The sequence below is a fragment of the Sciurus vulgaris genome (genome assembly GCF_902686455.1).
Source record: "Sciurus vulgaris genome assembly, contig: HiC_scaffold_633_arrow_ctg1, whole genome shotgun sequence".
In the NCBI taxonomy this organism is placed as follows: Eukaryota; Metazoa; Chordata; class Mammalia; order Rodentia; family Sciuridae; genus Sciurus; species Sciurus vulgaris.
Genome location: NW_027632389.1, coordinates 9,718,211 through 9,734,513, shown reverse-complemented (window position 1 = coordinate 9,734,513; position 16,303 = coordinate 9,718,211). Strand labels below are relative to the sequence as shown.

General features: G+C 37.7%; 1 protein-coding gene across 1 annotated transcript; it reads left to right on the top strand.

Moving 5' to 3' along the window:
- Nucleotides 1–13,370: 13,370 nt before the first annotated feature.
- LOC306652874 (c-Myc-binding protein-like) lies at nt 13,371–14,308 on the top strand (the record flags this gene model as incomplete). Its single annotated transcript, XM_079125520.1, has 1 exon — nt 13,371–14,308. One exon carries the CDS (start codon nt 13,371–13,373, stop codon nt 13,749–13,751), a length of 381 nt encoding a protein of 126 aa, XP_078981646.1. The 3' UTR covers nt 13,752–14,308.
- Between the last annotated feature and the right edge of the window lie 1,995 nt (nt 14,309–16,303).

The following is a 16,303-nucleotide window of genomic DNA, read 5'->3' as shown; positions in this document are numbered from 1 at the left end:
AAAAATTTATTAACTAAAATGAAGAACCCAATAGATAAGTTTAATTGCAGGTTAGATACAGTTGAAAAGAGGAATAGTAACCCAAAAGATAAATTAATAGAAAATATTCAGCAGAATAAAATTGTAATTTTGGTGTTATAACCAAACCAAGCTAAGGTATGAAGTCTTTCCTATAATTCACCAAAGTCCATCTCCTATTTTACAACTTAGGAGTAAAAAAAAGTCTTTAGTATAGTATAATTGTAATTCTTGCTATTTCAATGTTTTTTTTTTTATTTTTCTTGTAGTGTTTATTTTGATATGTATAGTAAATATAATATGGAGATGGTAAGGAACAAAATTAATGCTACTTGTAAATTTCTACATGATACCCTCCATTCAGTCTCTGAGCAAACAAAAATTATTGTATAACTAGTATCTTATACAGAGTTCCCCTGTTCTGCAAACTCAACTACTTAGAGTCTTAGAATGAGACAATAAGCAAAACACAGGCATAAATAGGTAAACAGAGGTTGTTGTTAAAACATGTATTTTAGCATAAAGCAGTTTTTTTAAAATTTTAGTTGTAGATAGATACGATTCCTTAATTTCATTTATTTATTTTTTTATGTGGTACTTAGGATTAAACCCAGTGCCTCACATATGCCAGGAAAGCACTCCACCACTGAACCACAACCCCAGTTCAAGAATAAAGGAATTTAAGAGGAACTTACTCTTTTGCAGGATAATGCTTATAGTATAATGGTGATCTGGTAAACCTGCTTATTGCAAGTCAGAAATTAAATCAGAAAGAAGTTATGGGTAAATTGTTGATAAAATGGATTTGGGTGCAAGTACATTGTTTCATCTTTTGTAAGACTATACCATGAATTGTATCATTCATTTACGTATGTATAAGAAAGAGAAAATGCTCTCAATTACATTTTAGCATCCTATTAATTTTGAAATATATCCTGAGTTCGGAGATGCTATAATGTGGCAATCCTATTTTTAGTCTAATAATTTGTTATTTGTCTGACTTGGACCAGGGAATTTCTTTGAGAAAAATTCCTAATACATGAAAATGGGATAGTAAAAGGTCAAAGATTATTCTTTATCCTTTCCTCTTTACCTTTCTTAACCCATGGTTTTTATATCTGAAGATATCTACTGACTGGTTCCTAGGTGATTGTGATTTGAAGGAATAGAATCTTTTAGAAAGTACATTTTAAGAAAAATTTCAATCCTTCTAAATTTCATTATTATGATTGAATTCTAATTATGCAAAATTTATAGTTTAATAATGACAAATAAATATAGCATTAATTATCAAATGCATCTTTTTAAAGAAAATGTTGAATTTTTTGATGTTTGGCAAAGTAAAAAGTTCCTGATTATACTCATCATATTCCTATTTTGAAAATTCCCAGGAAATGCAGAATGACATTGTTTTCATGAGCAGCATAATATTGATAACTTCACTTTTGTGTTTATTCTTTCAGAATTTTTCAAGCCACACTCAATTGATACTATGAAAAAGTTTGAGAAGGCTATCCCTCACTCTTCAAGGATGCCAGAATATTGGTGAATCATTATCTGAATTAGGTGAACAAATGACTATTAAAGAAAACATCAACAAGGATAATAGTACATATTTGGGATGGAAGAGATGCTTCCCCCGTGTAATTACTTTATAAACAATGTGATTTTACTGACTAGATAAAGTCATAATGACCATTTATTTCTCTCTCTCATTCTCTGGTGTATTAGGAAACACAACATTGTATAACTTTCTCTTGCTTACTTGAATATTAAGCAACATTGTTACTATGCTTCTTTCAAGTCATAATGAATTATTCCATCCCACATTTCTGCTTTTCACTAGTTCATAAATAATATTTTGCATAATATTATCCCAATTGTTAAAAAATATTTTGACATTTTAATTGACATTTAAATATTTGTGCTTGTCTTATAACCTGAAATAATGCAGTTTAAAAATCCATAGAACATTTGTGAAATTTGTTTGTGGTTTCAGAACAGTTTTTCAATGTGCTATATGCATATTGACTATCTACTATATTGTAAGGTTCACCATGAATAAATTTTATTGTTTTTCAATTTTTATGTTTGTCACAGTTTCTATCTGTAATTTTCTTTGCTTCAAAATCTACAGCATTGTATCTATTGTCCAAGACATTCTAGCTTTTGCTGAGACTTCACTGAGAGCTGCTCTTTTGTGTTTAATGTGTGGCAGGAGAGATGGGCTAGTAGAAAATTTAAAATAATAATTTGGATATAGGTACATGGAGGATGGGAAATGTTGCCATTGTATCAAATCCCAAAATTTATCTTATAATTTTCTATTCATCTTATAAGATTATATCTGTTAGATACCTGAAACAAAATTCTAATTTTCCTTCAGAACTCATTGAATTCTTGGTATTACTTAAATCCAATGTGTTAAGGGCATTTTTTGTTTGTTTGTTTTTTGATACCAGGGATTGATCCCAATAGTGTTTCACCACTGAGTCACATCTCTAGCCATGTTTAACACTTTGAGATGTGGTCTTGGTAATTTGTTTAGGGTCTCACTAAACTGCTTAGGACCTTGATACATAGCTAAGGCTACCTTTGAACTTGTGATCCTTGTTAGCAGGTCCAGTTCAGTGTGTTAGTTTTTAAAGTAATAGAGCCTTGCCATTATGTTTGCCAGTGATATTCAGAAATAAAATAAGCACAGTTGCATCTTCATGGGTGGTTCATGGCACATGTTTCTCTGTGGGGGGAGGGGTGGTACTGGTATTTGAACCCAGGACTACTCTAACATTGGGCCATATACCTCATTTTTTAGATTTCATTTTGAAACAGTCTTGGCAAATTGCTGGCTTTTGGTTTGATGATCCTCCTACTTCAATTACCCAGGTAGCATGGGCACTCTACCTGACTTGGGACACTTTTTCCTTTTTTTTGGCGGGGTTACCAGTGATTGAACCCAAGGGTGCTACAACACTGAGAAACATTCCCATTACTTTTTAGTTTTTATTTTGATAAAGAGTCTTGCTAATTTGCTCAGGGCCTCACTAAGTATCTGAGGCAGGCTTTGAATTCACAGTCCTTCTGCCACAGCCTCCCAAACCTCTGGGATTGTAAGCATGTACCACAACATTTGGGTAGGACTTATTCTTTTAAAGTAATTAGTTATTGATCAACCTTGATTTTATACATTAATTTATATGTGGTTCTGAGTATTGAATCCAGTGCCTCACACATGCAAGGCAAGTACTCTACCACTGAGGCACAATCTCAACCCCAGGACATATCCTTAATGATTATTTGACTACAAGACATACCTCTTTATTTAAAAAGTTATGAATCAAAGAAAATGAACCTACTTTTTTGAGAACTAATTAATATTTTAGATTAATTGCATATTTTCTGAAATATTTTAATATTATTTATTAAAATATGCTTACTTTGTAACCTGGTAAAATGCTTAGGATATCTAAACATTTTGTTTTCAAGTAGTATATATTGTTTCTTTAATAACATTCCCTTATACAATAGTAACTTTGACAGGTAGTAGAGAAGAAAAAATAGAAACTGTTGAATTTCTTCTTCAACAGCCTTACTTGATATAATACTTGAGGGTATCATAATAGATATTGAAGATATTGCAGGTAGCAAGGACTACCACAATGTGATATTGCATATTCCCTTGCTTTTATTAATAGCTTTGACAGAAATTCTGCATCTTTTCAGTCAGTGCCTCATAATTTCTTCCATTGCATTTTTTCCTTATGGAGTTCTGGTTTGTTGTTATTAGAATAAAAGTAATATTACAATAAAGAGAGGTGTAGAATTTTTTCTAAAATACTTGCCAGAATAGAGAATTCTGAGCTCATCAGATTTTTTAATTGTTTAATTTAAAAAAAATAATTCATATCATTTCCCCTAAAATTTAAATATAAAATTATAATACAAAGCAGCAATTCTTTTCCTAGGGTTATCCTAAAAAAAGTTGAAACAGCTTTACAAAGACCTGTTCAGATTCTTTGCCACTTATAACTAAATAACTTTTATTTTGGGTACCAGGGGTTGAACCCAGGGGCACTTAAACACTAAGGCAGATCCTCAGCCTATTTTATATTGTATTTAAAGAGAGGGTTTTGTTGAGTTACTTAGAGCTTGGCTAGTTTGCTGCAGTTGGCTTTGGACTTGCAATTCTTCTGCCTCGGTCTCTTGAACCAGTGGGATTATAGGAATGCACCACTGCATCTGGCCTAAATAAATTTAAAGCATTATATTTTAGGAATGTTTCTGCTTGGTAATAGACCTGTGATTGTTTAAAGTTTCTTTATATTAAAATCTAAAATTTGGAACAACAATTTCATAGTCTCTGTATAAATGACACTTAAGTTCTTTTGTTAATTCACTAATTGACACACTTTGCTTGATGTCTCTCAATAGAAATATAAGTTCATTTAGGCAAGGATTGTATCTTTTGTATTCTATAGCATGTTTTTTTTTTTTTTTTTTTTTTTTTTTTTTATTGTAAACAAATGGGATACATGTTGTTTCTCTGTTTGTACATGGAGTCAAGGCATACCATTTGTGTAATCCTAAATTTACATAGAGCAATGTTGTTTGATTCATTCTGTTATTTTTTTCCCTTCCCCCACCCCTCCCACCCCTCTTTACCCTCTATACAGTAGTTCCTTCCTCCATACTTGCCCCCCTCCCTAACCCTAACTCTAACCCTTCCCTCCCCCCCATTATGTGTCAACCTCCACTTATTAGCGATATCATTCGTCCTTTGGCTTTTTGAGATTGGCTTATCTCACTTAGCATGATATTCTCCAATTTCATCCATTTGCCTGCAAATGTCATAATTTTATCATTCTTTATGGCTGAGTAATATTCCATAGTATATATATACCACAGTTTCTTTATCCACTCATCAATTGAAGGGCATCTAGGTTGGTTCCACAGTCTGGCTATTGTGAATTGAGCAGCTATGAACATTGATGTGGCTGTGTTTCTGTAGTATGCAGATTTTAAGTCCTTTGGGTATAGGCCAAGGAGTGGGATAGCTGGGTCAAATGGTGGTTCCATTCCAAGTTTTCTAAGGAATCTCCACACTGCTTTCCATAGCGGCTGCACTAATTTGCAGCCCCACCAGCAGTGTATGAGTGTACCTTTCTCCCCACATCCTCGCCAACACCTGTTGTTGCTCGTATTCTTGATAATCGCCATTCTAATTGGGGTGAGATGGAACCTTAGGGTGGTTTTGATTTGCATTTCTCTTATTACTAGAGATGTTGAACATTTTTCCATATGTTTGTTGATTGCTTGTAGATCTTCTTCTGTGAAGTGTCTATTCATTTCCTTAGCCCATTTGTTGACTGGACTGTTTGAATTCTTGGAGTAGAGTTTTTTGAGTTCTTTATAGATTCTGGAGATTAGTGCTCTATCTGAAGTATGATTGGCAAAGATATTCTCCCACTCTGTAGGCTCTTTCTTCGCATTGCTGATAGTTTCCTTTGCTGAGAGAAAGCTTTTTAGTTTGAATCTATCCCAGTGGTTGATTCTAGCTTTTATTTCTTGTGCTATGGGAGTCCTGTTAAGGAAGTCTGGTCCTAGACCAACAAGATGAAGATTTGGACCTACTTTTTCTTCTATAATCTGCAGGGTCTCTGGTCTGATTCCGAGGTCCTTAATCCATTTTGAGTTTAGTTTCGTGCATGGTGAGAGATATGGGTTTAGTTTCATTCTGTTGCATATGGATTTCCAATTCTCCCAGCACCATTTGTTGAAGAGGCTATCTTTTCTCCATTGCATATTTTTGGCCCCTTTGTCTAGTATGAGAAAATTGTATTTATTTGGGTTTGTGTCCGTGTCCTCTATTCTGTACCATTGATCTACCTTTCTATTTTGGTACCAATACCATGCCGTTTTTGTTACTATTGCTTTGTAGTAGAGTTGAAGATCTGGTATTGCAATACCCCCTGTTTCACTCTTCCTGCTAAGGATTGCTTTAGCTATTCTGGGTTTCTTATTCTTCCAGATGAATTTCATAATTGCCTGCTCTATTTCTGTAAGGTACGTCATTGGGATTTTAATTGGAATTGCATTGAATTTGTATAGCACTTTAGGTAGTATGGCCATTTTGACAATATTAATTCTTCCTATCCAAGAACATGGAAGATCTTTCCATCTTCTAAGGTGTTCTTTAATTTCTTTCTTTAGTGTTGTATAGTTCTCATTGTAGAGGTCTTTCACCTCTTTTGTGAGATTGATTCCCAAGTATTTTATTTTTTTCGAGGCTATTGTGAATGGGGTAGTTTTCCTAATTTCTCTTTCTGAAGATTCATCACTTATGTATAAAAATGCGTTGGATTTATGGGCATTGATCTTGTAACCTGCTACTTTACTGAAATCACTTATGAGTTCTAAGAGTTTTCTGGTGGAATTTCCAGGTTCCTCTAAATATATAATCATGTCATCAGCGAACAGGGATAGTTTGAGTTCTTCTTTTCCAATTCGTATCCCTTTAATTTCTTTGGTTTGTCTAATTGCTCTGGCCAGAGTCTCAAGAACGATGTTGAATAGAAGTGGTGAAAGAGGGCATCCCTGCCTTGTTCCAGTTTTTAGGGGGAATGCTTTCAGTTTTTCACCATTTAGAATGATATTAGCCATGGGCTTAGCATAAATGGCCTTTACAATATTAAGGAATGTTCCCACTATCCCTATTTTTTCTAGTGTTTTGAGCATGAAGGGGTGCTGTATTTTATCAAATGCTTTTTCTGCATCTATTGAAATAATCATGTGATTCTTGACTTTAAGTCTATTAATATGGTGAATTACGTTTATTGATTTCCTGATGTTGAACCAACCTTGCATCCCTGGGATGAAACCCACTTGATCATGGTGCACTATCTTTTTAATATGTTTTTGTATGCGATTTGCTAAAATTTTGTTGAGAATTTTTGCGTCGATGTTCATTAAGGATATTGGTCTGAAATTTTCTTTCCTTGATGAGTCTCTGTCTGGTTTAGGTATCAGTGTGATATTGGCTTCATAGAATGAGTTTGGGAGGGTTCCCTCCTCTTCTATTTTATGGAATACTTTGAGAAGTATTGGAATGAGCTCTTCCTTAAAGGTTTTGTAGAACTCGGCTGAGAACCCATCTGGTCCCGGACTTTTCTTTGTTGGTAGGCTTTTGATGACTTCTTCTATTTCAGTACTTGAAATTGGTCTATTTAAATTGTTTATGTCCTCCTCATTCAGTTTAGGCAATTCATATGTCTCTAGAAACCTGTTGATGTCTTCGAAATTTTTTATTTTGTTGGAGTATAGATTTTCAAAATAGCTTCTAATTATGTTTTGTATTTCCATCCTGTCTGTAGTGATATTTCCTTGTTCATTCCGAATTTTAGTGATTTGGGTTTTCTCTCGTCTTCTCTTTGTTAGTGTGGCTAAAGGTTTATCAATTTTGTTTATTTTTTCGAAGAACCAACTATTTATTTTGTCAATTTTTTGTATTGTTTCTTTTGTTTCAATTTCATTGATTTCAGCTCTGAGTTTAACAATTTCCTGTCTTCTACTACTTTTGGTGCTGTTCTGTTCTTCTTTTTCTAAGGCTTTGAGCTGTAGTGTTAGGTTGTTTATTTCTTGAGTTTTACTTCTTTTATTAAATGCGCTCCATGAAATAAATTTCCCTCTAAGTACTGCTTTCATAGTGTCCCAGAGGTTTTGATATGATGTTTCTTTGTTCTCATTTACCTCTAAGAATTTTTTAATTTCCTTCCTAATATCTTCTGTTATCCATTCATCATATAATAGCATATTGTTTAATCTCCAGATGTTGGAATAGTTTCTGTGTTTTACTCTTTCATTTATTTCTAACTTCAATCCATTATGATCTGATAGAATACATGCTAGTGTCTCTATCTTCTTGTATTTGCTAACATTAGCTTTGTGGCATAATATATGGTCTATTTTAGAGAAGGATCCATGTGCTGCTGAGAAGAAAGTGTATTCACTCTTGGTTGGATGGAATATTCTATAAATGTCCGTTAAGTCTAAATTATTGATTGTGTTGTTGAGATCTATGGTTTCTTTGCTCAATTTTTGTCTGGAAGATCTGTCCAGTGGTGAGAGCGGCGTGTTAAAATCACCTAGTATTATTGTGTTGTGGTCTATTTGGTTTCTGAAATTGAGAAGGATTTGTTTGACATACATAGATGAGCCACTGTTTGGGGCATAGATGTTTATGATTGTTATATCTTGCTGATTTATGCTTCCCTTAAGCAGTATGAAATGACCTTCTTTATCCCTTCTGACTAACTTTGGCTTGAAGTCCACATTATCGGAAATGAGGATGGATACTCCAGCTTTTTTGCTGAGTCCATGTGCATGGTATGTTTTTCCCCATCCTTTCACCTTTAATCTATGGGTATCTTTTTCTATGAGGTGAGTCTCTTGCAGGCAACATATTGTTGGATCTTTCTTTTTAATCCAGTCTGCCAGTCTATGTCTTTTGATTGATGAATTCAGGCCATTAACATTCAGGGTTATTATAGAGAAATGATTTGGTTTCCCGGTCATTTGGTTCATTTTTAAAATTTTGTTTATTTATTTGTTTGACACAACTTGTTTCCTCCTTTATTTGACAATTCCTTTAGGATAATTCCTCCCTTTGCTGATTTGCTTCTTTGTTTTTCATCTCTTCCTCATGGAATATTTTGTTGAGAATGTTCTGTAATGCTGGCTTTCTTTTTGTAAATTCTTTTAGCTTTTGTTTATCATGGAAGGATTTTATTTCATCGTCAAATTTGAAGGTAAGTTTTGCTGGGTATAAGATTCTTGGTTGGCATCCATTTTCTTTCAGGGCTTGAAAAATGTTGTTCCAGGACCTTCTAGCTTTTAGGGTCTGGATCGAAAAATCTGCTGATATGCGTATTGGTTTCCCCCTGAATGTAATTTGGTTCTTTTCTCTCACAGCCTTTAAAATTCTGTCTTTATTTTGTATGTTAGGTATTTTCATTATAATGTGCCTTGGTGTGGGTCTGTTGTAATTTTGTGTATTTGGAGTCCTGTAAGCCTCTTGAACTTGATTTTCCATTTCATTCAGATTTGGGAAATTTTCTGATATTATTTCATTGAATAGGTTGTTCATTCCTTTGGCTTGTTTCTCTAGGCCTTCCTCAATCCCAATAATTCTTAAATTTGGCCTTTTCATGATATCCCATAGTTCTTGTAGATTCTGTTCATGATTTCTTACCATCTTCTCTGTTTGTTCAGCTTTGTTTTCAAGGTTAAATATTTTGTCTTCAATGTCTGAGGTTCTGTCTTCCAGGTGTTCTATCCTATTGGATATGCTTTCTATGGAGTTCTTAATTTGGTTTATTGTTTCCTTCATGTCAAGGATTTCTGTTTGGTTTTTTTTCAATATCTCTAACTCTTTATTGAAATGATCTTTTGCTTCCTGTATTTGCTCTTTTAACTGTCGATTGGTGCGATCAATCAATGCTTGCATTTGCTCTTTCATCTCATCATTCAATGCTTGCATTTGCTCTTTCATCTCCTCGTTTGCTTCTCTGATCATTTTAATTATGTACATTCTGAACTCCTTTTCTGTCATTTCTTCTGCCATGCTGTCATTGGGTTTTATTGATGTAACATCTAGATTTGTTTGCAGCATTTTCTTTCCTTGTTTTCTCATGTTGTTCAGATATCAGTGGACCGCTGAGATATTGCAGATTTCCTCTGTTGATTTACAATGACCCTGAAGATTTCTATATATATCCCCTCTTAGCCTTCAGTAGGCTGAAGTCTTGGAGGAGGTTGATAATGCGGTGCTCCACAAGGAAGCTGCCTCTCTAGGAGTGGTGGCCTTCAGGTGGGGTATATTCCCTGCTAGTGGGCAGAGGTGCCTCCACTTGTTGACCAATGGTCATCCAAAGGGGACCTAGGCTGTGGGCTGAGGCAAGGCCTGTTTGGGCCTGAGCCTCTGGTTTTACCGTCCTTGTGGGAAACCTCACCCAGCAGGGAAGACTCACCCGGTGGGGAGGTCTCGCTGGTCAGTTTCCTCCTAGAGGTTCCCCTCAATTTACAGCTACTGCCTGGGCTGGGCTGCCTTCCTCTGCAAAGTTTCCAGGGGCCCGGCCCTACCTCCTGGGCCTGGGAGCCTCACCCTTCGCAGATGAATCTCCTTAGGCTGCCCCTCCTCAGAGAATTTGCCCATAGGCCTGGAACCTTCGCTCCGCCCTAAGCCTGTCTCTGTGCGGCTCTTCCACCCAGAAGCCTCCTAGATCCTGGGACCCTGTTCTGCACCTAATCGCCTGGCTGCGTGGCCCCTCCTCTGAGCAGCCACCTGTGGCCCCGAACAATCGCTCTGAGTCCCAGAGACCCGCCACAGGCCTCTTCCTCCAGACAGCCGCCCAGTATGCCGGTGCGGTCACTAGGAGTCCAAGAAACTCACTTCGTGCCTCCTCCTCCCACCAACCACCCGTAGCCCGGGGCAATCAATCACTCCGAGTCGAAGTGACCCTGCCCGTTCCTCCTCCTTCTCCAGATAACCCCCCGGGTGTTCAGGAGCAGTCCCTCTGAGTGGCTCTGAATCCACGTGACCCGCTGCACGGGTCCTCTGGGCAACCGCCCGGAGCTCTGGTGTGGTCCCTCAAGACCAAGCGTCCCACCACGCTTCTCCTCCAGGCAGCCCCCCTGTGTTCAGGAGCTGTCACTTTAAGACCAAACAACTCACCACTCGCCTTCTCCTCTGAGCAGCCGCCTGGAGCACTAATGCAGTCACTGCGAGTCCAAAGGACCCGCCGCGCTCCTTCTCCTCCTTCTCCTACTCCTCCGGGCAGGCCCCGGCGTTCAGAAGTGGTCAGGGTCCAAACAGCTCGCCACGCAGCCCCTTCTCTGGCAACCGCCTGTAGTTCCCGTATAGTCACCCGAATCCAAGCGGCTGCTCCTCTTCCTCCTCGTCCTCAGGGCAGGCCCCGGTGTTCAGAAGCGTCGTTCTGATTCCAAACAGCTCCGCCGCGCGGCTTCTCCTCTGGCAACCGCCTGCAGCTCTGGCGCAGTCTCTCCGAATCCAAGTGGCCACGCTCCTCTCCTCCTCCTCAGGGCAGGCCCCGGTGTCCTGAGTCCACACAGTTCTCCCCGCCTCTCCTCCCCCGGGCAGCCGCTGGAGCCCCAGTGGCTGCTCCGAGTCCCAGCGCTGTGCCCAGCGGCCTCCTCTATGGCGCTCCAGCGGGGGGAGGGGCGTCTCGCCGGCAGTTCTACTTCACAAAGTTTCCTGCGTTCCGGGACCCCCGTCCCATCCGGGATGCCCCCCCAGGGGGTGAGAGTCACCCGGCTACTTTGAGTTGGTCCCAAGCGTCTCAATATCTCCTCTCTTGAATCCTGAGTTCTGGAGCAACACGTAATGCAGCCACCCTGTAGGCCGCCATCTTGAAAACCCCTCTATAGCATGTTTAATCATAAAACACATACGAGGATGCCAGGGTCCAGCACTAGCAGGAGTCCATGGGTTCCACTCAGGTAACGGAGCGCCAACATTGGCGATGGATGGAGAATGAAAGACACAGACTCTATTTCTGGTGCAATCAATCCCACTTTATTCTGGGGAAGGCTGGGTTTATATACATTTTTCTTCAGGCTATAATGGCAGTCTTGTGGTTAATATTAAAGAAGTTTCCAAAGCATAGGTAGAAAACAGCAACCTTACAGATTATCCTTACCTAATCACAATTGTTTTAAGAATATCTAACTACATCAATGAGCTAATACAATGTTTATTTCCTTAATATCTAAACTCTATGTGACCTAAGACTATTCTTATTATTCTCACGGTTAAAGCGATAGACAAGTAATCTCATGTGACCATCTCTACTATGTCCATCTGGTTAATATCTAAAATGCTGAGTTAAGGGCTACAGGAGGGCAGCAGTCCCAATGGTTATTGTGTACCAATGTTTATTATGGGGTGACATATTCTTTGTAGGAAGGAAGGAATGTTGTGAAACCTTATTCTCTTACCCTACCACCATCATTAGAATTTAACCAGCCTGTTGGAGACAAAGGCAGATCTATAACTATTTTCTCCAGAGGCTTTCAGGGACTCATTGCATGGTTGCAAAATTATTTTTTAATTTGTTAATGGTAAAGACCCATTGTTTTTCAGATTGTAGGTAATATTTTCTGGAATTTTTGTTGTATTCCCCTCGTCCTCTTAAGCAATCCGATCTGTTCAGACTGAAATGAGTAATATATTATCAGAAAAACACAGCAGAAAAAACACCATGCTCTGGAGCAAAACATCTGTCAATTCCATTTAGGATGAGCCTTTGCAAACATCCTCCAGAGGATCTTTGTCAAGCACTGGATGGAATTCCGGAAGCCCCCACACTAGGTAGTGAATTCATGAAGGAATGGATGTAAACAATCTTCAGAGAGTCAAAGTCAGCAAATGGATAAAATGAGTATATTAGTTTTATGATTATCTAATTTTTATTATATGAGAAAGGGAATAGATATTAGCTAGATTAAAATATTTTTATTAATAGTTTTCATAAGAAATTATTTTAACTGCACTACTTTATATGAATAGTCCTAGACATGAGTTTATATATAGTCATCTCTATTACAACTTTAGTTTTCTGCTTTGCTTTCCCAATCCTTCCCATGTCATCCTGAGTCTTGGGCTGGTGATGGAATTATTTTCAAATTCTGTGAACCACAAAACCTGTGGTGAAGCCTATCAGGCTTGCACCATCTCAAAGCACACATTCCTTCCTCCACCAGTACACAGGGTCTTTCAAGAAACCCCCATTTCAGAGACCCCACAGTGTTACTGGAGGAAGTCTTGGCTCCATCATGAGAATGCCCAGAAATGGAAGCAGATTTAGTAATTTGATTATTTGTCTATTTTATCTAACTTTCTGATTGTAGAGCATGCATGTTGTTAGGTTTTAGTCTGCCAGTCTTTATTATCTGCTTTATCTTTGCCAGTTAAAAACAAAGTTAAGAGTAGGAAGTACATCAGAAAGATAGAAGATTCTAGAGAGGGTACTTTTGATTCTACAGAGAAGTAATATTTTCATACATGTCCATCAGAAAGAAACCAAATCCCATAAGAAGAACATGCAGAATTTCAAAATGATTGGCAGCTTATGGTGGTGCTTAATTTAGGATCATACCTCATTAATGCTTGAAATAATCACTATAGAATGTTGGGACTAATGACACATTAACTAACTCAGGCTGACTCCTTACTCCCTGGCAAGTGAGCAAGATCAAGGCCTCAAAGGCAGTTTCAAAAGTTAATGATGATAAATGGGACCACCATCAGGGATTGGTTAACAACAGTTCCTCCACGCATGAGCAGTGCTCCTCCGAGCCCGCCAGGCATGGTCTCCGGCGCCAGCTACACTGTGGCCGCTGTCACTATGGCCCATTACATAGCCACTGACTCGAAGCGCGAGCAGTTCCGGAGGTACTTGGAGAAGTTGGGGGTGCTGGACATGCTGACCAAAGTGTTGGTAGCCTTATATGAAGAACCAGAGAAACCTAATAGTGCTTTGGATTTTTTAAAGCATCACTTAGGAGCTGCTACCCCAGAAAATCCGGAAATAGAGTTGCTCCGCTTAGAATTGGCAGAAATGAAAGAGAAATATAAAGCTACTATAGAAGAAAATAAAAAAATTAAAGCAAAGCTTGCTCAGTATGAACCACGTCAGGAGGAGAAGCGTGCTGAATAGGATTCTTCTCAGTTGAAAAGACACTGAAAAAATGGTTTTGTATGACTTGAATAGTTTGTATAGTATATAATCTTTTCTGAACAGATGCTATAAAACTTTTAATATGTTGAATTCACCTATCACACTTTAACTGTTATAAACACATATATACTTAGAATCACCAATAAAAACTCAATATAACTTGCTTTGGGTCTTAAAGCAGAAGAATCCAAAGTAAATTCTGAAAAAAAAAAATTATACAGCCATCTAATTCATTACCTTAAAAGATATCTATTTATTAGTCTGATTAGGAATAATGGTACCAGTTGGATTTTAGCCAAGGAAGATTAGCATGCAGGTATTCCTTGGTTTAGTTCAGGATATGACCATAGATAGAATCATTCTTGACAATGAAGATGACAGTGTTTATATTCTCTTTAGGCAGCTGGAGAGATCTGTGTGACAAGATGCTTTTGCATGGGTTCCCATGAATCATCTTATTTATATAATGCAGAACAAATAACTCTTCTTTGCCACCACTTTGCTTTAGATAACTGTGTGTGTGCCAGTTTGAACTCTGACACTCTATGCAATCATGTCCTATCTGATAATGTTGCCTGGCTTTGCTGTGTGCTTTATTGGGTCCTAGTTGCACATTTAGCCCATCTGTTTTTCAATTTGCTCAATAATGCAGTTACCCTGATTGTAATTTATATAACTTTAAACAGGATCACACAATTACCCTGCCTTACTTAGTTGCTTAGTTGAGCACAGAAGTGATACAAAATTCCGGTTCATGTACAAACTGGAGTGAGAAGAGGAATGAGCTATATATCATGGGCAATGATGGGTATAATTATATAGTGCTTTTTTCCCTCAAAGTATTTTTCTATCTCTGAATTCATTTTATCTTCATTATCCCTGTGAAGTAGGTAGGGCAAGTATGAGGAGAGGTTGGGCGCTGTATTTTTAGGCCAAAGATTGATATTACTACAAACTATTTGCTAACTATACAACCTTTGGGCACATCACTTAACTGCTCCAAGATTCACTTTCCTCGTCTGTTAAATGAGAAGAATGTCTGTGCTGCCTACCTCATAGGGTTGTTGTGAGGGTCAAATGAGAATGTATGTGAAAGATTTGTAAATGGTAACTGCTATATTCTTAAAAAAACAAAAATAAAAATAAAAATAAACAGTTCCATTAACATGATCAGCTCGTGCTTGCCATATAGTCCTATGGTACTCGCCTGCATGAACCCCCCATGCCTGGCTGACCTTTAAGCTGAATGGTTCCCACCTAGCCTTCACCCTACATAAAAGCTGTGTGACTTCCTCAATAAATGAGTTCCTGCTGTGACTGGTCTCCCTGACATGTCTGATTGCCCTCTGCCTGGAGGGTTGGGAGCGGGTGGTCAGTCGACCCTACCTATCCTGGTCTGACCTTGTTGGGGAGTGTCCCCTTCCCTTGTTGCTGGTCAAGAAGAGCAAGGGGGCTTAAGACCCCGACAATAGACTAGTAGAATAATTATATTATAGCCTCAGATGTTACTCTTTTATTATTATGTCCTTTTAAATATACAGGAAAATACCTATCTGAACGTTTCTATTTATTTTGTATCTACTTCCTTGATCACTTTTGTCTATTTTTAAAATTTTCAAGAAAACATTTTAGTTGAAGATGAGCACAAGGCCGTTTTTTTATTTGTTAATTTTTATGTGGTGCTAAGGAGGAATCCTAAGTGCCTCACATGTACTGGGCAAACACTTTACCACTGAGCCTCAACAATAGCCCTAGTGGTTTCGTTTTTAAAATTCATGATTGATTTGATTTTTGCAACATGTTGTTTTTAAACATAACAATTCAAAATTTCTTGAAATTTTTTGGGGGTACCAGGATTGAACTCATGGGCAATCAACCACTGAGCCACATCCCCAGCTCTATTTTATATTTCTATTTTATTTAGAGACAGAGTCTCACTGAGTTGCTTAGTGCCTCACTTTTGCTGAGACTGGTTTTGAACTCACCATCCTCCTGCCTCAGCATTACAGGTGTGTGCCACCACACCCAGCTAAACAAAACAATTTTATTAGGTAATTATATTTACTGAAGTTTCTGAGCATTTTTTCTACTGCTTGCATTTTTCCTTGTCATTGCAGATTATTTCCTATGTGTTTCATAAAATTTGGAAACATGAACTCATGCAGTTTTTATCTGTGGGTAAAGTGTGTAGCCTTTACCTGTTTAGGTGTGAGCTTACAGAATGATGTGCTGCAGTCAGCTCACACTGAGAAATGACTCTTAAATTTGCAGCAATTTTGCCTGTTAGACATGGCTATTATTAATTTTTAATCATATAGAGTTATAATTAAGATAATGTCAGAAGCAAAAGTAATAAATATGCAAGAGTAAATATTTCTGATTGTTCTAGTGCTTTTTACTATTGTTATCTATGCAGTAAGAGTTACTTCTGTGGTATATTTATTACAAAGTACCATGTAATGGTGTGCTACTGCATATTTTTCCCATTGTTACACATTCAGTGTTGTGTTGGTAGTGTGAAGTCTGCTGTG